General features: G+C 35.4%; 1 protein-coding gene across 3 annotated transcripts in view; it reads left to right on the plus strand.

Moving 5' to 3' along the window:
• Positions 1-23,378, plus strand: part of STRN3 (striatin 3) — a 64,015-nt gene extending 40,637 nt beyond the window's left edge. For 2 of the 3 annotated variants that reach the window (XM_075754063.1, XM_075754064.1), the window contains 10 exons: positions 1,694-1,834; positions 7,435-7,568; positions 13,160-13,335; positions 13,469-13,516; positions 15,708-15,829; positions 17,502-17,669; positions 17,924-18,064; positions 19,482-19,589; positions 21,483-21,569; positions 21,680-23,378. In XM_075754063.1, the coding sequence (XP_075610178.1) occupies positions 1,694-1,834; positions 7,435-7,568; positions 13,160-13,335; positions 13,469-13,516; positions 15,708-15,829; positions 17,502-17,669; positions 17,924-18,064; positions 19,482-19,589; positions 21,483-21,569; positions 21,680-21,849 (1,295 nt within the window). In that variant the 3' untranslated portion in view covers positions 21,850-23,378. The remainder of the gene's footprint in view (positions 1-1,693; positions 1,835-7,434; positions 7,569-13,159; positions 13,336-13,468; positions 13,517-15,707; positions 15,830-17,501; positions 17,670-17,923; positions 18,065-19,481; positions 19,590-21,482; positions 21,570-21,679) is intronic. The other variant, XM_075754065.1, reaches the window with a different exon arrangement.
• The last annotated feature ends 1,528 nt before the right edge of the window (positions 23,379-24,906 follow it).

A 24,906-nucleotide genomic window follows, 5' to 3' on the forward strand; every position in this document is an offset into this window, starting at 1 on the left:
TAATCTCTGAAGAAAGATACACTGAGATGGGATTGCAGGTGTCTTGCTTTTGTTCATAACAGGTTCATGTTTACTGATTTTTTTTTTTTGTTCTAGTCTTTTCTTGAGGATAAAACACACTCATCCAGTTTGTGCCTTGAACATAGCTCCTTATACAGAGACAGCACATCCTTAAACATATCTTTGTAACATTTAAAATACTTCAACAATTATGTGAAGGTACACTCGCACTTCTTTGAAAGCAGAAAACTGCACAGTTTTGTGTGGTTGTGGCACAATCTGAATATTGACATTTTTCAGCATGCAATACAGAGAAGTTGTTGGGAACAGCAGCTGCTCTTTTATAAACTTTATAAAGGAAGTTTCTCTGTGCTGTATGATGGATTGAGGGCTGTTGTGAGGTTATGCCTGAAGGACAAGAAGTGACTAAAAATACTGAAAGACATTAAAAGGCAAGGCTGACATTCCCCTAATCAGTGGCATGAAGTGTGGCCAGAAGGTTGAGGGAGGTGATTCTGCCCCTGCACTCTGGTGAGACCTCACCTCATGTACTGTGTCCAGCTCTGGGGTCCTCAACGCGGGAAAGACATGGACCCAGTAGAGCAAATCCAGAGGAGGGCCATAAAAATGATCAGGGGGCTGGAGCACCTCCCCTATGAGGAAAGGCTGAGACAGTTGGGGTGGTTCAGCCTGGAGAAGAGAATGCTCCAGGGATGCCTTATTGCACACTTTTAGTACTTAAAAGGGGCTTATAAGAAAGATGGGGACCGACTTTTTAGCAGGACCTGTTGTGATAGGACAAGGGATAATGGTTTTTAGTTAAAAGAGGGTAGATTCAGGCTAGACATAAGGAAGAAATTTTTTGCAATGAGGGTGGTGAAACACTGCAAGAGGTTGCCCAGAGAGGTGGTAGATGCCCCAACCCTGGAAACGTTCATGGTCAAGTTGGACGAGGCTCTGAGCAACCTGATCTAGTTGAAGATGTCCCTGCTCATTGCAGGGGGGTTGGACTAGATGACCTTTAAAGGGCCCTTCCAACCCAAACTACGACATACTAAATGACTGGCTGGTTCAAGGTAGCAAAGCAGGGGAGCTACTTGCGTGCAGAGAAGCATTCTTGGTCTTGTGTTTAGTAAACACTTCATACAATTTAAATACCATTCAACAGCAGGGAAAGTTAATTGTTCGTTGCACCCCCATTATGAGTTGTTTGTGCTTTTTCCCTCATTTTTAAGCTTATTTTTTATTTGCAGTCTGTTTTTCAGTGTTACATTGTTTAGTATAGTTAAAGCTGTGTAATAGTGTGAGCAAATGTTTAATTCATATGTATTTTGTTTAATAGTTAATGTTCTTTTAATACTTGGCTTGACATCTCAGTAGGGCTTTAAGATAACTTTTCTTTTCTCTCCTACAGGAAATTGTAGAATAGATCTACAGAACACAAAGGAGTTATTCTTTGATTCAGTGAATTAAAACTGTTTGCATGTAGTTTTCAGATTTGGTGTCTTAACTCCTTTGATTTCCAAAAGATCAATTTTATTAATATACAAAGACAAAAGCAAAGCATTGTTTTTATTTTAATGAGGTCCCATCAGTAATTATTCTTGTTTAATTACTTTAATGGATTTTTAGACTTCAGTCAAGTCAAGCGGTAGCAATCAAATGAATTTTTGCTGCTGACATTAATTTACAGGAGTCAACAGGACAAAACTTCACGACATGATAGCTGATCTGGGCGATGATGAGATACCCCACATCCCTTCAGGAATCATTAATCAATCTAGGTCACCCTCTTCTAGAATGACTGATCATGAAGGTGCAAGAGCAGAGGAAGGTACAAAAAATTCAGCTACTTATTACATTTCAGGAGATTTCTTCTAGAAAGCACACACTGTAATTTACTGTCCCTTCTATAAAGCTTAATGCAATTGCAGATTGCCACATTATTATTTTATTTGCAATTCTTCCCAAATGGTTTTATGAGAATATGGCTTGAGTTTCTGTGGCTTATCATAACTCACCATTATTTCATAAGTATTTTTAAACAACTTAATGTACACCAGTGTGTTCTGAAACTATTCGCTATTAAATCCCTGTTTGCAGGCACACACACGCACATCCCCCCCCCGTTAGCAAAACCTTTTACAAATAGGGTGTTATTGATTGAGGGGAAAAAGGTGAGTATTAACATTTGTTACACAGTTTACATTTTAAAGTGAAATTTAAAAGTGGTTATTTAACTTATGAGACTAACTTGTCTCTTCAAGCTTAATGTTCTCTTTTTAAAAATTTTCTTGGTCAATGTATACAAGTGTTCAAAGACACTATTTATTTCTTTACAAAGTATTGGTTTCAGTTTCAGGATTATCTTAGGCAATGGAAATTAGTGGCAAACTATTATCTAAATAGTCCAAAATCTTTGTATTAACTTTGAGAATAGAATACCATTATGTAAATTCTGTTCTCTACTCAGAAAATATTCATTCAGAGTACTCAACTGAATTAATATTTGGCTCCTTTATCATGATCTTTGACCCATAAGCCCTGGCATGGTATCAGCTATACCAGTAGTGGAAAGAATTTGTATTATTACTGATTTTGATAATCTGTTGGTTCTCCTATTCTTCCTTCACCCCTGCCCCCACAAATGCCTGTCACCAGGCAAGCAGAAAAATAGAAATTTTTCAGGGAGGTTTTTTGTTGCTCTCCCAAACTATTATTTTACAAAAGTGTTTGTCTTCCCATCTTCTCTTTTACTGCCTTCCTTTTCATTTTTGTTTTTATTTACGACTTAAAGATAAATCAGTAGCAAATTTACCTGTGGAGTGCAATTGAAAAACCTACTGGTGGTTCCAGTAGTTCCACTTGCTAAAACTTGTGGACATATATTTAGGTTGTATTTAGGTTTAATATTTACATGATTTAGGTTGCCTTTTAGCCTTGCTAAGGTATTAAGGGCATGTGACTCTACAGTTACTGTTCCCTTAGTCTGTCTTAGGCTATTTTTCTTAATCTTAGGCCATACATGTTGTGCAGATGCTCATTGTTAAGGACAGCCAATATAGTTGTCTCTTTTTGAGACTTTACATCTAAAATAATATTGGACAAAATAGTCTTTTTGAAGAAATATACACTAAATTTGAATCTGATAGGGACTGACTTTTATTACCTGGTTTCTGTAGCATAAACACTGTGCTACACTTCAAATAAAGATTGTTCATACTATTTTCAAATAAACTGTGCCTTCAGGGTTATATTTTCATGCTATCTAATGTGCTCATATGTTTTCAGCTTATGGGCTTTACTCATTAAGAGGAGTAGCAGGAATATCTCTACCATCCTATCTGCTAATTGTGATTTCTGCATAACTTTTAAACTTGAATATTAGAGTGTAAATTTTGTTGTTTGATCAGAAATTCTATCCTGAATACTACGTGGCTTTTTAAGTTTTTGTCTGTATCGTATGGTGCAAAGCTGCAAACAAACAAGCTCAGTGTTGTCTTTGAAATCCTTCTAGGTCTGTCTTTTGTTAACAAGGCCAATGATAATTTCATTATCATAAAATGCAGATTTTGCACAATTATTTATTCAGCTGTGTTTTAAAAGCTACGTTTTTTGCAGACAACTTTAGGCTTTCTAGCTGGGACACACTAGCCTATGCTGAGGAATGTTACCAAGCCATAATGTTCTTGTGACTGTATGTAAGGCTTATGCTACACTCTGAAGTGTTACAGTGCTGAGACAGTGGTTGATAATTTTGGTTTTGTACAGAGAATAAAGTATTATTAACCTCACTTTTCTTTTTCTTCTTGATGGGTGGAGGAGGTTCAGAGAGGAAAGTAAACTACAGTTCTAATTGGCTGGGAATATATCTTTTATACCTCTAAAGGTGTGGGGGTTTGTTTATTTGCTTTTTGTTATGCTTTTTTTTTTCACTCTCAAGTGCCTAGTTAAATATGATGAGAAAATTGTTATGCCATAATTATAGTTTTGGCCATAAGAAATTGGGGGTTCCGTTTACCATATTGCATGACTTTCAGAAGCAGAATCAACTGCAGCATGATTCTCCATCCACTGTATTGTACAGAGAAATATTATTTTCACATGTTGTTTTTCTTTTAGTATCTATAGATTGTGGGGGTGTCAATCTTTAGATTGACAAAAAAACAGAAGTAACAGCTAATTACTCAAGCATTAACTACTGTTTTTGGTTTACCATGTATTAACTTTCTCAAAAACAAGATTAAGATGTCCCTGTCATATAGTAGACAACAACAGCATATACAAACATACATATTTGATTAGAGATTAAAGCAGTTTCAATCTGTACAAATATTACTGCTTGATTTTGACTTAATTATGTATAATGTCAGGAACTTGAGGATAAGAAATGCTGGTTAGGATTGGCCAAGCAAATATTTAATCATTGCATTTTTCTCACCTAGTTTCACCTGCAAAGAAACTTGGATTATCACTTACACTTTTACTTGGTATCTATCGAGTGCAAACTCAGTCAAACATACATATTATGCTATGAGGATAATATTGTACTCTGTGTGTTACAAAAATACTTGCATTTTTTTAAAGGATTAAAAGCATTCAATAAGTAACTTATTTATCATTTGCATATATCTGTTGATGCATTGTTTTTGATGTGCAGAGTGTGAGTATTTTTAGTAGTTATGCATCTTTCCTTGTATTATTTTTCTTCCTTTTTATAAAAAGAGCTTGCAACCGTTTTTTAAACTTCTTTGACTATATCTTTAAAATAATGAAATGTGCAAATAAATTAAAATGTAGTTATACAACATATTATACATATTGGCAACTTGAGAAAGAGAAATATGCTTCTAAATTTTCAGATAGCATTAATTTTGAAGCTTTAAATAAAGGAATATTCATCTCTGCAAATAAAGCTTGATAAATTTATAATATAGACTCAATATGGTAGTGTTTTTCTGTGGTAGAGTTTCATTTTTAGTATAAAGCATATGAAAGTTGATCTGTTAAGGACAGATGACAGTAATTTCACAAAGAATTAGTATGACAAGTTCAGGGGCATATTTAAACCTTGTGGGCCTGTCCTAAAGATCAAACAGGAGTCACAGCATCACAATAGGTGGAAAGTGTCGTCAAGTTTAAAATGAGCATATGGCCTCCTTTCCCCAGTGATCAGCAGCTCTGGTCTATAATAACTTGGGAGGTTTGGCTTGTAAATGGATATTTGTATTTGGGAGGCTGGGACCTTGTCAAGACAGTAGAGATGAGCCAGTTTGGGAAATTCCAAATAAAAGTATTTGAGTCTTTCCATGGAAGACACAAGAAAAAAAAGAAAAAACCACCACAACCCCTCCCAACCAAACAACGATGACAACAACCTAAAAACCCCCTCTGTTTCTTTTGTAGCCTTTATAATTTTTTTCTCCCACTCTTTTTTCTGTCAGAAAAGAAAAAATTTGGTCTCTGAGGTAGTTGAGCGGCTAATTGTTATTCATTTGAGGATTTCACAATTTAGCTTCACCCAGAGAATGTTTGTGATGTTATTTTATTTCTTGCTTCATATAAAGTATTGTTTCTATCTCCTTTTATACTCAGCTCAGACACTTTCACGAAGAAATCAATCCTTAGAAATTCTGATCTCATCTAATAAGCATGGATAACTGGATACCCCCCTCACCCCTCCCAAAAAAGCCCAAAACCTAAAAAACAATAATGAAGGAAATAAGTGGGAACATGGAAAATTATTAGGTGTTCTCTAGGAATATGGCTTTTTCTGAAAAAGAGTGGTTTGGAATACACAGTCAAATTGAGGGATTTAGTAAAATATTAATGGAAATTAACAGCCCAAAATGGCTTACCACGGCCTTGTATGAATAAACTTTTAATGCAGTATTCTGTGCAGTCAAGACCTTTGTATGGATTGTGAATGTTTTAAAAAGAAGTGATCGTGCACAGTTAGAATGCTATTTGCTCTTCTTATGCAATGGTAGGAACAGCAGTCTTTATTCTTACATATATGATATTCTTACATTCTCACATACAGTTGTGTTGCCTGTGCTAATAAGGTTACGGTTTTTAATAGTACAGTAGTTCTAAAGCGTTAGAACTTGTTTTATTCCTGAGAAGTGATTTTTTTTTTTTTTTTTTTTTTTTTAAAAACTAGCTGGGCTCACTCCTCTTTGCATAGCCATAGCAATGATCCTAGGCATCTAGAACTTTACACCTGGTCCTAGTTACTTTTCTTCAGCTGGAGTCGAACATAACTAGGTTACCATTCAGATAGTCACAATACAAAATAATAAAGATGCACGTTCAAGATAGGAATGTGTTGATTATTAGTCCTCTTGTTTGGAACTATTTTTGTAAGACAAAAACCAGGATATGGATGTTTTTCAAATCTGGAAACTTGATTTTTCCTGAGTTTCAAGGTTTTTCTGAGACGATTAGAAACAAGGGTTGGTGTTAAAGTGACACCATAACTCTCTATTCCAAATCAGTGAAATCCAAAAGTCGAACAAGTTTAATTTTTAAAGATGTGAAATACAGTTTAACATACTTTGCAGATGTTTGCACTTGGCTAAAGTTCACATATAGCTAAAGCTTAAGTATTCTACTTAACAAGTGTCCCAATTTTTGCACAGAAAGGAATACTGATAAGTAAAAGCAGCTTCTAAAGTATGCTAAAGTATCACAATGTTTAAGCCTTTATTCCTGTTTCTTACTGCTGAATTGATATTTGTGGGTAGAAGGAGATACACAGAATTGTTGAAGAGTGTAAAGAATATGAGTGAATATTTGAAACTTTATTATTCAGATGTAAATTCAGAATGAATGGTTATATATAATTTGTATTCATTCTAAATGATAATTAACAGAAATGTTACATTTTAATTTGGGGAAGGCATAGCTAGCTAAGATAAATATCAGTTGAGTGTATTTTAAATTAGAATCCAATGTCATGCTGAGAAGAGATGTTTTGCAGGAGGCCTTTAGCCTGAGAGATAATAATTATACATGCAAGTAGAGATATTTCAGTAGTATAAAGCACAGAGACTTATTTGCAAATGGATGGAAGGCAGATAGCATGGTGTAGTGAATGTAGTATTTAGCTGAGAACTTGGAGACCTGGGATGTACATTTGATATTGCAATGTAAAGTAATGTCAGTCAAGTCACTTGTCAGTAGTGTTGAATACCTCTGTAAAGTAAGTTGCTATCAAATGACAAAGCATGATATAAGAATTGTGTATTTATTATATGTGTGTGTTTGCACATGTGTGCGTGTTGTCATGCTCTTTTTTTTAGTTGGGGCAGTATGTAGTACGTACAACTTGAGTTTTAAACTCTGCTTTGCTTCTAAGTGATTAATAATGCAGTTTTTCATCAGTTTGAATTATTACATTGAGACTTAAAGAAACTGTTTTGTTCTTTGTAGCTGAGCCAATAACATTTCCACCTGGAGGAGGCAAGTCATTTATTATGGGTTCTGATGATGTGTTGTTAAGTGTACTGGGCCTTGGAGACCTTGCAGACTTGACAGTAACAAATGATGCAGACTATAGTTATGATGTAAGTGCAATTTTATTTTAAAATTCTTTCTACAGTTTAATTTAACCAATAATAGTTGAGTTCCCTCTCCCCCACCCTGAACACCCTGAACATTACAGATGCAGAAAACAGAGTTTTCATTAGCAAAAACTATTACTTGGGAGGAGGAGGAGGGAGCACCTTGTGAATGGGCTAAATAATGTGGGTAATCAAAATTAAGTGAGATGACTTGTTTGTTTTCTACTTAAATAACTTAATACAGATTTTGTCACTGGGGGAATGTGTTATGACATAAAATGCAGATTGACATCCTAACATGAATTTGTTTGAACAAAAATGGCAATTATACACTGATATGAACTATTGAGAAAACATGGCATAAACCACAAATATTAATATTAACTTATTTCTTTGCTCTCCCCTTTGTGTTTATGTAGTGTTAACAGCATAGACTATATATAGTAGTATATTTGAGATGTAAGCTAGTAGGGTGTATTTTTATTATAATCCAGAGTATTCTGACATTCCTTTGACCATAGTCAGTAAGTTACTACCAGTAGTGTTATATGAATTTTTCATTGGCTAGTAACATTTGATGGCTGGTTAGGGAAGTGTTCAGGTAAGTCGTATGTATTGTATTTAAACTGTTTCGTAGGTTTGGATTGCAGTTGTTGGGGTTTTTTTATTAGTAGTATTGTTGTTTATAAGGTACCTCTCTGTTTCTGTAACTTTTTGAGTTAGATACATGGTGTTTGTACTGGAAACCATTACTAGGGATTTTATTAAAATCTTAGAATCTGCAAAGTGAAGAAATAAATGGTTTATAGCTTTTTACAGGGTTCAAAAATACTTGTGTGTGACTACACACCTTTTTTTTTTTTTATCATAGCTGTCCTTCAGTATTTATAACTGGTAGGATTATTAATTGCTGTAATGAAGTAAAAGCTAATAAATCAATCTGTTATTGCAGGGCATTATGTTACATAGTTCTGTTTTCTGAATAACAAAAGAAAATGTTGATTATCCATCCTTCTATTACTGGACTGTGTAAAAAGAAACAAAAAGACTTTTTAAAATATTTGGAGTATTTTCTAAATTTGTATAATATATCGTCCTGTTGACAGTAAAGATTAATCTTAAGGTTGTTTCATTTCAAATGACATAACACTTCTGGGAAATCAAGTAACAATATCAGAGTTCAATTTCAACTCTGCATCTTAACTTTCTCAGGATTTTGCCTTCTGTCTAGCTAAATCTTTTGTGTAATCGCATGTAAAATGTGTCTGGCTTGAGGGTCATGTACAATTGTTTAGAAAATTATCACTTTTTTAAAGTTTCATTGAAATCTATGAACAAGTGGACTTCAAAAAAAAGTTTTTCAAAAGCTTCAATTGTAAATGCTTTAAGGCAGTTTAAATTTGAAACATTCAGTACTGGATGTTCCTAACTACCACTCCAACTAGTAGCAAATTCTGCTGGGAATTATGAAGTTGAGTAGTTTGGGGGTTGATTTTTACATAGTGCTGTATTTCCTTGGTTGAATAACTTGTAAATACTCCTGTCTGTATCTTCATCAAAGAATTAAGGAAAGTTTGGTTTAATGCTAACTTGCATGAGGAAAAATATTTACTTTCAGCAGTTTAGAATCTCAGATAAAGCTTCTGAACTTGTCAGTTGATTATTTTAATTTTTTTAAGTGTTATTACCATTTTACTGACAGTAAGTATGAGGCATCACAAAACTAAATGGTATACTTTCAGTAGTGAGGCAGCTACAGTTGTGAGATGAGATCGCAAATTGTTTTTGCAGTTGCATTGCATTCTATGTCTGTCCTATTCCTGAGTTCAGAACTTTGGAGTATCAAGGTCTGGTGGGTCACGCTTGCCCTTCATTAAATTTATAAAGGTATTGTGACAACATTTGACTCTTAAGGCACATGTTCATACTCACAGACTTCTTTCTTTTAAAAGGCTAAAATATTTGTCAAGCACCTTTCTTTGCTCTTCTGCCAACCAAAATCCCAAGTCAGCCTGCATGCTGGAAAATTAGTGCATGGACTAATTAGTATGGTGACCCTTAGGGTTGGTCTGTAATACTGTGTTTTGCATGGCTCCATTCTTGGTTGGCTCTTTTAATGTCATGAGAATGATTATCAATCATGATTCATAGCATAAATCATAGCATAAAAATTCATAGCATAGAAGGAACAAAGAAGTTCCTGGGCTGAAATGATAGCAGTCTGGAAGAACAGTAGGAAGAAGCATCACTATTCTTGTACTTTTTCTTAGGCATTTTTGGTTGTTTTTAGCTGCTGTCAGAGGCCAGTGCTGAGTTAGAAGTAACTTAGATCGAAATAATGCAATCATTAATATGCTCTGATGCCATAATGGCAAATATGTGCCATACTTCTTTCTATGCTAAAGAGATTGCAAGAATGTCTCTGATGTAAAAGAAGGAATTTGTGAGGTCTCCTTCAAGAACTCCAGCAGTGTAGGGAAAGGTCTATAGAGGATGGCCTGTGAGAGACTTTCAGAAATGAGATCGATTTTGAGTAATTGTTACCAAATTAAGTGCTCTGATTTGTATATTCTTGGATTCCATAGCTGCATAGGATGGTGGTGATTTTCTGCTGTAGGACTGGCTGCAAAATGGGAAGTCCTCATTTATCAGAGCATCTGAGTTTGGAAATCTCCAATAGTTCCCAACATTGTCAAGAAAAAAGTAACATTAAAACATTTAAAGACTCTGACTACAGTTACTAATTTTTACGTTCTAATCTGTTTGTTGTAGGTGAGTAGTTGATTGAGACAGGGAAATACACATCTCCTTACTAGGCTGTAGGGTTTCTGTTCACTGCAGCAGCAAGGAAGAGCTTCCTTCCCTGGTGTCTTTGTTTAGCTCAAATGTAGTTTCTTTCAACCTAGTTTGCTGGTGGTTTACAAGGCAGAATGAATATGTTGCTTGCCTGTGTACCCATACAGACAAACAAAACAAAGGCAAAAAGGGATTTTTTATTCAGTTAGTTTGAGCAAGTATTATAAAGCAGGCATTTCCAATTCTGATTGCTCTTCTAATCTGTTTAGCAGTTTCTTGTGGTGTATGGTTTGCATGGTTTTTATTTTGCTCTAAATATAAGGAGATTTTGTGTAAACGTTTTTTTAGGATATGTAAAGTGTTTTGTGTCTCCTGACCTAGACAGAGTTTTCATTTGAGTGTTGGTGGGTGATTTCGGGCAGGAGAACAACTCTTTCAGTAGACCTTACTATTCTAAGCATCTACTCTGTGGCTGTTTGCGGAGAGAGGACTAGGATCAAGGATTCAGCTGATCCCTCTTGGTCCTGTTTGGTAAAGTCCACCAAAGTTTAGAGACAAAGGGAAAAGAAGCCAGTGAAGGTGTATGGTTCCATAGTCTGTCTTCTCACAACTAGTTTTATCTTTTGGTATTTACAGTAGAACATTAAGACTCAGTGGGACAGTGTGTCCATGCCTTTTGTTTTGAGAGGCATTTGAGATGTCACATTTTAGAACATTGATATGCAGTGCCACATTTTACTTTTTTTCCATTATACCTCTGGCCCATTTTGTATCTCACATTTATCCTTTGTAATCAGCAAATCCCTTTTCCAAGTCTTTGTGTTTTTCTGAGGTGTATATTTTTTTTGAAATATACAACTGGTCAGCTTTTTTTCTTAGAGATTGCAAGGATTATTCTTTTTATGAAGCTTGTATATAATATGCAGTGTAGTGCTAAATAACTTAAGTCTCAATAAAAATATTTTGGTATTCAGTATACTCTGAAGTAGGAAGATTGGAAACAATGCTTTGTTGTGAAATGTATTTGGTTGGTATTAAAAAATAATAACCCAGTTTACTTGTCTGGTATAACAAGTTTCTGTTGCTTGATCTGAATTTGGCATAGTTTGCACTTAGGTCAAAAATGTATGTTAATATAAGGGAAGAGCAAATGTCTACACATCTGTAACTCAGAACAGTAAATTTTATTGTCTGAGCCTTTCTATTTATTTTGATTTGATAGAATCAAATTTAGTTTGAGTGAGTAGTGGTAATTCAGTCCAGGATATAGATTTGTTCCAAAAATACTACAGTATATGTTACGTTATGATCTGATTTTTATTTTCAGTCCTGACAGATATAAGGTACTAAGATTTTATTAGCTATGGGAGATTTTAATCCCTCTTAAGAGTGTTGCTAAAAACCACAGAATCATAAAATAGTTTGGGTTGGAAGGGACCTTTAAAGGTCATCTAGTCCAACCCCCCTGCAATGAGCAGGGCCATCTTCAACTAGATCAGGTTGCTCAGAGCCCCGTCCACCTTGACCTTGAAAGTTTCCAGGGATGGGGCATCTACCACTTCTCTGGGCAACCTCTTGCAGTGTTTCACCACCCTCATTGCAAAAAATTTCTTCCTTATGCCTAGTCTAAAGCTACCCTCTTTTAGCTTAAAACCATTACCCCTTGTCCTAGCACTGCAGGCCCTACTAAAATATCTTGGGATACAGAGGGGTTCTGGCCTACAGTTGAGAAACATGCTTTAACAATTACATGGTGAAGAGATAGTGTGTATGGCAGAGGATAGGATTAGTTTCCATTCATTCTTAGTTTGCTAATTTTGGTCATCTAACTAAAGTCAGTTTTCTAAACTCCCTTTATAATTACTTGATAGGAAGAGAGAAGTACCTGCACATGTATATCTCCTTATGATGGTGGCTTAGGATGAGTGGGATGTAGTCTTTTAAGTGTCCACTCTCTACATAATATAAATTGTATTCAAAGCTCTAAATTAGTCTCTTGCAGTCACTAGAACAGTTTGAGGCTTTCTGGCAACTCTTCACTGTTACCTATAATTAATATTAAGCAGCTGTATTTTTTGTATTATAGCCTAACAATCTATAGGTTAAGAGTATGAATTGGATGTTCACAATATATAAATGTAAAGTTTGTATACATTGCTTCACATAGTAATTTACTGTCTCGTGGATGTGTTTAAAACTCATTAAAAACTTTAAAAACACTGATATGTAATGTTCTTTAAAACCATGGCAAATGCATATTTACATTTGGATTACCTATTTCTGTGTACATACCTTCACATACAGAAGTATTCAAGAATTACGTGTGTTTTCTGTCATTCTCGGTCAAGTCTTTCATCTGAGGAAGATCACTCACTAGGGACCTGAAGCTCATTTTTATTGTGTTTAAGTGATAAATGTGCTTTTGACAGTTGTAATCTCTTCCTTGGGTGCAGAGAACATGATGAGCAATGAAACCTTTATCTTTCTTCAGGGAGAAATATCATTACACCAAAGGATTAAAACCAGTTTTTGAAAATCAAGGCTGCTTGTCTGTGTATTCAGCATTTTATTCCATTCCACTCTGGCACGAAAGAAGCTATTACAGTAGAAGAATTTGCAGACTACCTTGCGTGCCAGAGTGGGAGTTATAGACAGATCAGTAGATAAATGCAAACTTAAGATTGAACGTGTATTAGCTGAATCAAAAATAGCATGTTTTCCTATAATACAGGGAGATATATATTATACGTATTTTTAAACCCAAGATAAAATTACTCCTTTCCCTTTCCTTTTTTAAGCTGCCAGCTAATAAAGATGCCTTCCGAAAGACATGGAACCCTAAGTATACGCTACGCAGTCATTTTGATGGAGTGCGGGCATTAGCTTTTCATCCTGTAGAGCCTGTGCTGGTTACAGCCTCTGAGGACCATACTCTCAAACTTTGGAATTTGCAGAAAACGGTTCCTGCCAAAAAGCAAGTATATGGGTTTTTATAAAACATCAATTGTGTTTTTAAATGCCTTTGAACTTGATTAAACTCTTAAATGTTTTCAGAGTTTTTCAGTAGAGATTTCATGTAGTGTAATAACTCTTCCTTTCTCTTTCAGGAGTGCCTCTTTAGATGTAGAACCCATTTACACATTTAGGGCCCACATGTAAGTGTTTGACATAATTAATACTTGATAAAGGTATTGTTATCTCATGAATTCATAAAACACTTCAGTTTAAAAGCCACAAATGTATTCTATTTTTACATCTTATAGACAAGGTTCATTATATTTGTAAAAACAAGTAAATACTGAGTCCCTGTCATGAATTGCACAGTCCATGATAAAACGATGGCAAATGTGGTTAGTTGCAATGGAAGGGAGAGATTGTAGAAGATGATAATGAAATCACCTGTGTGATGCCCATGTCTTGGAACGTGGATTTTATATATAATGTGTGGAGAAGATCAGGTTGAATTTATTAGTCTTACCAAATAATCTTCAGATACAGGTCTGAGAAATTAAAAGTACACATGCAATCATCAGCACCAAAACCCCGTTGAATGTGGATGCAACGAGTGAAAACTCAGGAGATCAAGCAAGTGGCTAGAAGGATTCTGAATTTTTTAGGGGCTTGAACAAGAATCAGAGGTAGAATTTCATTGCCAGGATAGGCCAAAGTAGTAATAGGGCATGGGTATTAATTCACGCATATGCCTCTAAGGCTGGGGGAACCTGGAAATCAGTGAGATAATTGTTGTAATCAAAAAGTGGATTAGCACCTGAGTAAAGTTCTGATAGCTACAGTCAGTTCCCTTGCAATGTCTACTCAGGGTTCCTCCTTTCCCATCTCAAGTTTCCCTGCTTTGTGTGCAGATGGTGGTTCATTACACACCATAAGAAATGCTCTCACTTCTGATGGTGGTCCCAAGATCTTGGGAAAACAGATTGCACAAACTAGTCTGAAACAAGGAAAGGTCGTTGTTGTGGCAGATGGTGACAGCAAGCTAACCGGAATTAAACAATGTTAGTAAAACTTGCAAGTTGAGATGGAACTTGTAAAACTCCTAGTGATGTTTCAACTCACATTAACTGCTTTATTACTGCCAGTTAGCAGGTGAGCTTCACAAGAGCTCTTTGATATGCATAAAAGTGGATAACACTTCCTGTGCTAGCCTTGACAAAAAAATGAGACATTATGAGTTTGTATTAGGAAGTCTACACATAATATCATCACCCTCCTCCTTCCCTTAAACCCCATTACTTGATAGAATGTAATGTCTTATTCTTGTGCTTACTAGCTAAAGGGTAAAGCATTCTTCCCTAGGGCTGGGTGACTAATTTGTCCTCACATTTAAATACAAGTGTTCTTTTGACTGATAGAGGATCACTGACCAATTGAATTCTCCTCCAGATCTCTTTCTCTATCTAAATTTGGGTTATTATTTGGGCTTTTGTTACTGAATACCAAAAGGTAAGGCTTGGGGAAGTTTTGATACAGAACTGATCCCCACACTGTGACTTCCAACGAGACTGGAAATAAAGTACTTTTACTATTTTTCCCCTCAGGCAGGGTTTGAGCAACATTCCCTTTCAGCCAAGCTTTGTTCTTCACTTTGCCAGACACACAGGTGGATTCAGCCAATAGCCTTCCTTTTTACCATCTTCAAATATGTAATTCTAGTTTGCTCGTTTGCACTTAAACAACCAGTGAACTCCTTATATCCTGAGCATGGGCCGTTAAATGAGCCAGGCATCTCAGTTCAGGGATATAGTTTTACAATACAGTTAAACCTGACTTAGTAGCGTATCCAAAGGAGTAGACCTGCTGCTTCCTTTGGGCTACAGCTTGTGCTTGTCTGATATCACAGCAAACAGGTTGAAGTTAAACCAGTAAAAGTCTAAGCTTGGCCAAAAAAAACCTCTCTGGGATCGTTTGCTGAACCAGTTTACTGGGGCATAGGTTACTCTTGGTTTCCTAAAATAGGATGAGAAAATAGTTTGGGGGCGGGGTGGGGGGAATCAACCACCTCTTTTAGCACAGCTTGCTATTAGATTGGCATATATGCACTGTAAAAACTCACCTTTTGTAGGTGTAGTTACTGTTGCTTCTGAGAAATAAGATCGTATTTGTTGAATTGCTTGAGTTTGGCTAGTTTTAGTTAATTTGTTATTAATCTTTTAATACAGGTTGTTATCACTTATAGACTTAAAAAAATTCTAACTCCAAAGAAACGATTCTGTTAAAATCTTTAACTGCTTAATCCAATGCAATTTTTTTTTTTTTTTGAAAGTAGATAGCCAAATTTTCACTTCTGTCCTGTAGGCAGTATCAATTAACTTCTTTGTCTCCCAACAGTGGACCTGTATTGTCATTGGCAATTAGTTCCAATGGAGAACAGTGTTTCAGTGGTGGTATTGATGCAACCATTCAGTGGTGGAACATGCCTAGCCCTAATGTGGATCCATACGATACCTATGGTAAGTACCTTTTAAAAGAATCAACTCATGACTATTGTCTTCAACATTAATTTTCTAGTTGATGCTAATCTGTTTTCTAGAGCTTTTGTGAAACGGAACTGCCATTTATCAACTAAATTGTGTGTTTTCAAGGTTTTTTGTGTGGTAAACACTAATTATTTATTCCCACTTGCATTGGTGACTTATTTTGTATAGAACTGTAATAGGAAGACTGGCAATTTCTGAAGTTTAAACAGTAAAGAAAAAAATTAATCATAACTTAAGAAGCATGCGTACTACTTTGAACTAAAATTCCAAATTTTTGAATGATTATTTATTTCTTCTGATAGGAAATTCTCAGAAAACTAAGATAAGTGTACTTAAATTCTATGTTCTGTGTTTCTGATTGGCATCTCAGTTCCCGTAACCCACGTCTCTAAAGAGCCGATAACTGCTTGGAAAACTCTGCATTGCTCTCCTGCCACTGATGGTGATCAGCATTCTGTGTTTAGTGTAATTCTAAGGGTGCAGTTCCATGGTTGACTGGAGTTTGAATGGGGCAGAGTCAAGAATTCTTCCTCTCTCCCTTGTGTCAATGTAATGAGTGAGCTAATACAACACTCAGGCTGCATGATCTGTGGCAGTGAGAAAGGGAGAGATGGGAAGAAGTGCTGTCTTCCATCAACTTAGGAAGACTGCTACACCCTGTCCCTTAAAAACAATATATAGCTCAAATTACGCCTCTCTGCTGAAAATTTATTCAATATAATCTAACCGCTAAAAATGGTCCAATTTGTTCATACAGGTAGGATTGTTGGTATAATTTTCATGGGCCTCAGACAGAAGTGTCTCTACTCAAGTGATAAAGTTATTTTTGAAAGAGAACTCTAAAAGATCTTTTTCCTCCCTAAAGCTTGTTAGTGTGGTTTGGGTTGCAAGACCAACTGGTTTTAATTTTCTGCAAAACTAAATTTTAGTGATTTATCTGGCTTTATTCCTTTCCATTTATCTCTTTCTCTCACTTCTCAACTCAAAGCCTGGTAGAGAATAGATTAAAAACCCCTCTATAAAAGACAATTATAAAGTATCAGGGAGAAGAAAATAAGAATGTGTTTACCTGTTCCACAACAGAAATAATCTCGGTTTAATTATTCAGGAGCTTGACAGTTTTAGAGCATGCCCCAGTGTCAGCAGAGCACATTGAGTAAAAACAGCATTAGGCATCAGTGTTTAAGTGGAAAGCTGGTTTTATTAGGTGGTTTTGCACCTGGTACAGAGGAAGGGCTGTCACCAAGCATCTTTACGATGATGAGTTTGAAGGGAAGAAGCAAGTGCCTCACAAGAGGTGATAACAAGTGTGTATCATTCTGGAAAAAAAGGATGTAGTTGTTTGTGGGCTTGCGTGTTTGTGTTTTTCTTCTTTGGTGTGGGGGTGTTTTGGTGTGGGGTTTGGATTCTTTGGGGTTTTTTTGTTTTTTGCTTGGTTGTTTTGGTTGAGATTTTTTTGAGAAAGCTGAAGTGGTCGTGCAAAATCACCTCCTGTGTAATATTCCAGCTGTTGCTTAAACAGGAAGGGCTGGGGGGGAAATATGACAGTTTTATGTGGAATATAAATTATATTGAGGTACAATAAATACTTATTTAATGTTTCTTCACTAAAAAGGTTTCATTTCTGAACTTTTGTTTTTTCCAGAGCCAAACGTTCTAGCTGGCACATTAATTGCTCACACAGATGCAGTCTGGGGTCTTGCTTACAGTGGTGTAAAGAATCACTTACTATCTTGTTCAGCAGATGGCACTATTAGATTATGGAACCCACCAGAAAAAATGCCCTGTATTTGCACTTACAATGGAGAGAAAGGTAAGTTTTTTGCAGTGGTTTTGAAAATCTGTTATGAGGCAGCTGGTGATGAGTCACTACTTTCATTTATCAAAACTGGCTAACAGGACTAAAAGGAAAAGATCTTTTAATAAAGGAATCCTGGTGCTGTAGCATTACTCTAAAGAAGGGAGCAAATTTCTCCTTTATGAGTATAAAAACAAACTAAATGTTTAAACTGCCAAGAATTTTAAGTGTTTCATTCTTTCTAAAGACAATTTTTTTTCTCTTTCTAGAGCATGGAATACCTACATCAGTTGACTTTATAGGTTGTGACCCTGCTCATATGGTGGCATCTTTTAACACTGGCAGCACAGTCATCTATGATTTAGAAACATCCCAGTCAGTGGTAATGCTTTCATCACAAATAGAATCTGGTAGGTAAAGCTTTTCTGTATTAAATACCCACCTTGGATGAGGTACCTTTATCCAAGTTTTATTATATGGTGAATTAAATGAAAAAAGTTTTGCTCCTTTCCTGCATCATGCAATTTGAAAGTTGGTTAGATGCTTAAAAATGCTTGGAAGACACACGATAGAAAAAATTGTGAATTAGCAGGGTTTTAAAGTGGTTAGAGATAGTGAAAGCAACAGTTTTTGTTGTCTAAGCTAAGGTTTCTTGAGATTCAGTTGACTGAATTGCATATTAAAACAGTTTTCATTATAAAGCCTTGACATGGAAGATATTAAGAGAAGTAAATAAGTGAATTAAGCAGAATATTAGTTCAGCATAGAATTCTGCACAGGTTGTGATTAAACACTCTCCTGTGGAACCTTTAATATTAGTAATTCTGTTGCTACAAATAAGGTGCTACAAAGATGGAGCTCTTTAAGAATTGTATGTATCTGATGAAACTCCAGATAGAGGAGCTTTTGTTTCTTGAACCTATGAAAGTGTTCCATAAGGAAAACCTCCAGTTTCTGGTCATTCCTTTCTATGAAATGAGATCCAAAAGAATAATGTAAGGGGAGAATTTGCTTCTCGCCTCCAAGCAGTCCAGTTTACTTAGTGATTATACTTTAAGTAGCTTACATAAAGACTTCAGCACAATCTTCAGCACTTTACAATACTCATAAAAGCTATATTCTAGGTAGTTTGTGCAAAAACTGGCATTGACAGTGAGAAAGTACATCAAAAATTGGAGAAACACCTTTGCTAGTTTGAAGAGAGAATCTTAAATGGAATCAACAAAAATTAAGCACATTTCCTAAGCATTAAGAAATTAAGGGAACAGGCCTTAAAACACTGTCATATCAAGATAAGAAAACATTTTTTAAAGAGTATTCTAAAAACTTGTAGAGAGATTCTAAACCATTCATTGTTTCTTTCAGTTGAACTAAGACATAAATATATCTGACAGAATCTAATAGGTTAGATTCACTTCAGTTACTTGGATTCTATCTTTTTTTCTTTAAAGCTAAATCTTTTTTGATGTGGAGGTATAAGAGTGTGCTAAACATGGACTATGGATGCCACAGTTTCTACTTGGCTAGTGCTGCCCTGCAGCACTTGGTTGGTTTGCTAGTTCTCTCAATCTTTCATGCGTATAAACCACTTGTACAGCTTTAACCTTACACTACGTTGGTTGGAGTCTACCTGCCTTAGCTTCATCCTGTAAAGCAAGTAGCTATTATTTATTTCTTAGGAGATTCATTGATGCTCTTTTTAAAATGTTATTTATATAATATGAGTTAATATGGTAAGCCACAGTATAATGCTAAAATATTCTCATTTTAACTTTGATCCTATCTTTAAGGCAGGTGAATATTACTATTTTTTAATTTCATTTTCAGGTGTACAATCAAATAATCATATTAACAAGGTAGTAAGTCATCCCACACTTCCTGTAACTATTACAGCACATGAAGATAGACACATCAAATTTTTTGACAACAAAACGGGTAAGGATAAAGAGAACTTAACTTGTATGTATGAATGTGTTTAAAGTAAATGTGGATGGACATAGGGAGAATCCATTTGTAGAAAACTTGCTAGTGATGCAGTTTTACACCAGAGAACTTTTAGTATTTGTAACATTAAACCTCTTCAGTACCTTTTCCGTGAAATAGCGATATCCATTGCAATTGTGACTTTAGCGGTCAGAAACCACTCTCTCAAAACAGGCAGAGATCGTTGTGAGGGACACGAAGGTCCTCTTAAGTTAGCTTTTTTTTATATTTTTTTGGTTTTAAAAACAAAACTATAAGACATTTTTTCCTTTCTCACCTGCCATGAATGTACAGGTTTGAATTGTGGTCATTAAATTCATTGCAATGATTGTCCTGAAATTAAAATTTATTACTTTAAAGACATAGATGTAGAATAAGGACAAAAATCTTGCATGAACACATAATTGGGTCAAAGACTGGAAACAGAAGGTAGAAGTAAATGGTCATTTCGTGGAAATAAAAAAGTTACCAGGCCCTCGAGAGATCAGCTGTAGTTCAACATAATACAAATCATTGGAACAGGGCACACTATGTTGATAGTTTACTGACATTCATTAATTCAGGGTATTAAAGATGAAGGCTGATGAGGAAGAACTGAAGATCTTAACAGACTTAACAAACAGGCAAATTAAATTCATGTGGATAAACGTGAAAAGATGATTTTAAGGAAAAACAAACTTTATAAAATAATAATCACTGAGCTGACTGTTCTTACCCAAGGTAAAACCTTGGAGTTATAAGAAGAGGTTGGATGAAAATGTCAGTTTGGTGCTTAGCGGTCAGAACAGCAGAATGAATGTTAGGAGGGAGGAAAGGAATAAACAACAAAAAGAATCATTGTTAATACTTTTGTACAAATTCTTGGTGTTATCCACATGGGTACTTTGTGTTACTCCAGTCTTCCTTATCTCAAAAGGGGATAAAGCCAAATCAAAATGTTTCAGAGCGTCTCTGATCATCTTTTTAACCATTCTAAGTAGCTTTCAGCTTCTTCAGGAAAAATCTTAGAAATTAAATAGGCTGAAATTCTTCAGGAAGACAGACAACTCAGCAACAATGATATACCTTCTTCATGTTGGTCATCATCTTATAGGGATTTATTTGCTCTCTTTTCCAATACATGAACTAAGGTTCAGTTGATAACACCCAACAAGTGACAGGTTCAAAACAGAAAAATGTGGTGGTTCTTATAATATACAGTTAAACATTTCGGAACTCCTTTTGAAAAGCATCATGAGATGCTAAAAGATGTTATTAAGAGTCTGAGAATGGAGGTCACTTAAAAGAAATGCATTAAGAGTAGTTGAATGCAGAGAGAACACCTCTGGTTAACACCTGAACCATTTATTATTAGAAGCTGGAGAGCATTCTGGGCAAGCATCACTTATAGTTCCCTTGATTTTATTTTCTTCCCTGGTTTGTCACCAATAGCTTCTCTCCTAGCAATGACAGAGACGGATGGACTTTTGATATGACTCAGTAAATCTCTTTTTACAAAGCTTTGTCAACACTTTGTCCTACTGGGGCAGGTATTAGGACCCTTCAGGGACTAAAAAACGTAGATTCTCACCCAGTCATTTTAGGATTGGTCTTCATTGTCATTCCTACCAGTAAAGATGTGATGGATAAAAAGAGTGCTTACAATGGGAATGCCTTTGAGAGTTGTGTGCCATTTACCCATATGCTTCTACAAAAGTTGGAACTTAATAATTTCTAATAGAATTGTATAATTCAGATATTATTGGAATCTAAATAAGTGTATTGTTCTATATTGCATTTAACGGGAATGTTATTTTCAAAGGAAACAGTACTTCACAGGAAATTCACTCTTTATTTTGCTTTTAGGTAAAATGATCCATTCTATGGTTGCTCACTTGGATGCTGTCACAAGTCTAGCTGTAGATCCTAATGGAATCTATTTAATGTCTGGAAGTAAGGGGTTTTTAATCTTCTGTATGCTCTATAAATTTTGCATTTATGATGCATGTAAGTGTCTGACAAATCTAACTGTCTTTTGTCTTTTTTCTTCCCCCCCCCAACAGGCCATGATTGTTCCATTAGGTTATGGAATTTGGACAGCAAGACATGTGTGCAAGAAATAACAGCTCATAGGAAAAAGCTGGATGAATCAATTTATGATGTAGCATTTCATCCATCAAAAGCGTATATTGCCAGTGCAGGAGCTGATGCCCTTGCCAAAGTATTTGTGTGACATAGCAGAACAAACCTGCATCGTAACAGCAGGTCTGTTTGGACAAAAAAGAGGGAATGCGTCACTGCCATCAATGATAAGGTTACCAATAAGACACTACATCTGATCTGCCTGGGTGACGGCTCTATGTGGGGCAGGTATAAGTTGGTGAAAAGTCACCACATCTTGAACAATGTCAGGCTCATTCATTAACTGTAATTACTGTATTTGGGGGGGTGGGAAGAAATACAAAAAAGAAAACCAGTATTTGTAGCCTTGACTGGATATGAACTGAGCGTATGTCTGTTCTTTAGGTGTCTTTAAGCAAACGTGGAGTCTGATCTTACAAAAGACTTTTATTTTGGACTCTGTGTGCTGCCTTAGGGTTAGGAATGTGGTGCTCTTGTGGGGGGAAGTGAGCTCCAAGAGTAGCTTTCTTTTCATCTCTTAGTAATCTTCTGTTTATCAGTTGAATGCCACAGATTCCCCTTTTAAACTTTTATTTTGCTTTAAAGAAAAGGAAATTTAACTTAAAATATTTTAGCATTAGTTGCACAAAATGTTTGGATAAAATTCTAGTTTTTATAAGTCTTTTTATATATTTAGCCTGTCACAACAGTGCTCAAGATTGTATTGATAATGTTTTTCTGCATTATAGAACCCTAAAACACAGAGATCTCACTGACCCGCTGCCGTGTAACCACACTCTTCCCTTCTTTTGCCTAATACAGCTCAGCTAAGTCCTTGCATAAGGATGCTAATTCATCATCATCGCATAACTGTCTTCATAAATAAAGGACTGTAAAATGTGTTCAAATGAAACACAGAGGGGTTAACACCCCCGAATGAACTCTTTAAAAAAAAAAAAATTAATCTTGGCATCCTATCACTATGTGATATTTTGTACATCTTACTGTATTTACGAGTTTATTTATCAAGGATTACCCATCTTGCTAATGGCCTATTGTTATTTATTTCACTTTTTGTTGGTCTTTATATCCTTTTATGTAGTGTGTTAAAGGGCCCTGTATATCTATTATGGCATTCTTCGAACAGTCTAAAATAGATGAGAAAATGGGACATTTGATAATTCTAAAGTTGCAAACCAAGAATTTCTTTTCTGGTGAAGTACTTGGAGTGGAGTTGATTCCAAAAAAACAATCTTGTTTCAGAACTTTTGGAGTGAAAAATATTTTTATTTGCGTTTCAAATAGAATGCAAAAGTAGTTGATTCAAGATTCATAAATCTGCTGTGTTATGACTAGTTATTCCCTGCTTTTATTTTTATTTTCAGATGTGCTTCAGTTTATGGTGTAACTAAAGATTTTGTTTGTGTAATGCATGATTAATACAATAAAGTATTTTTTCTAGTCTTCCACAAAACTTTTCTGATCAGTTTGCGAGTTTTGATGAGTTTTGTAAGGTTTCTGTTTTACAAACTATGAATCAGCAAATTTTTAAGATTGTACCACATAGCAAAAGTACAGCTGTTGAAAAATAATGTATATAAAATGCATATAATAAATATTAAATGGTGTACCTGTATGTTACTGTTGGCTACATTATTTTGTGTTGCACAGTTTGAAAGTGTCATTCTACAAATTACTAAATTAGGTCTAAATTTTAGCAAAATGATCATTTGTTTATTATGCTTATAAGCTGCTTTGCTTTTGGAAAATTGTAATAGTTGTCTGGATGTCAACCAACTGTTCGGTTTCAAGCAGCAGTACCCACGTATAAGAACATGTTTCCACAATATTTTTGAAGCTTTTTACAAGAACAAATTGAAAACTGCTAGTGTATTCTTAGAGCCTTTATAAGATGATAATAACACTGGTTTTCACTATCTCTGTATATGAAGCGATTCTCAAGTGATTTAGGAACCACAAAGATACTGGTTTTTATTGCAGACTGCCACTAAATCATTGTGTCAAGGTAAAAAAAGTCATTTTTAATGCTTAAAATCTGCCCATATGTCAAATGTTACCTATTGACCTTTGTCCATCTCTTTACAATTCCTCCAATAAAGGTGATGTGCAAAAGGGCGATCTTATTGCAAACTGCTAAACTGCAGGTCGACGTTTATCAGCAGAAACACAATACCACAATGTGAATCTTAGATTTTCATATAAAAGTAGTATTCTTAGGTATAAATTACCTTAAGCTGGAACATGTTCCTGTAAGTGGTTGTAACTGTATTGTTCCATGTAAGTTTCCAGTTTTGCAGTGAGAATGTATCTCATGTCATCTCATGTCAAGCAAATTAGATTTAAAAAAGGAAAAAAAGGTGCTCATGGTAGGCAGAATACTGCAGTTATATTCTGAAATTAATTTTGGTTTAGTAATAATATTGTTTGAAATGTTATAGTAAATTCTAATTGTATAGAAATTGGAGAATTTTGTCCTTTATACTGAAGATTGAGGTGAGGCCTTTCAGTAACTGCTTGTAGGACACTAAGACTTTACTTTTGAAAGTAACATTCAGCTGATTTGCACTTTTTGTTCTTTCCAGTCTAAAGCATTCAACTAATCAACAGACAAGAGAGTATTTGAATTTTGTTGGAAGTAATTTCATAATCGCCTTTTCTGAAGCCAAACATTGTTTCTGGCAGCTTTTCCAGACTGCTGCATTTTAATGCTTAAATGAAATGTGATTGTTTAATAAACATTGCCATGCATAACATTTACCTTTTTTTTTAATTGTATTAAAATTGAAATGGTAAAACAAAAAATTTGCTTATTTTCCTTAATTGAAATCTTAATGGTCATCTTCACCACCCTCATAGTGAAGAATTTCTTCTAACCTAAAGCCATCCTACTTCAGCTTAAAGCCATTACCCCTAGTCCTGTTGCTACACATCCTTGTAAACAGTCCCTCCAGAGCTTTCCTGTAGCCCCTTTTAGGTATCCCCAGAGCCTTCTCTTCTCCAGGCTGAACAACCCCAACTCTCTCAGCCTGTCCTCATAGGAGAGGTGCTCCAGCCCTCTGATCAGCTTCGTGGCCCCCCTCTGGACCTCCTCCAACAGGCCATATTATGATGATCGTGGTTCACTAATGCATAGTGGATCAAATGCCGT

Source organism: Balearica regulorum, chromosome 5 (assembly GCF_011004875.1).
Source record: "Balearica regulorum gibbericeps isolate bBalReg1 chromosome 5, bBalReg1.pri, whole genome shotgun sequence".
Taxonomy (NCBI): Eukaryota; Metazoa; Chordata; class Aves; order Gruiformes; family Gruidae; genus Balearica; species Balearica regulorum.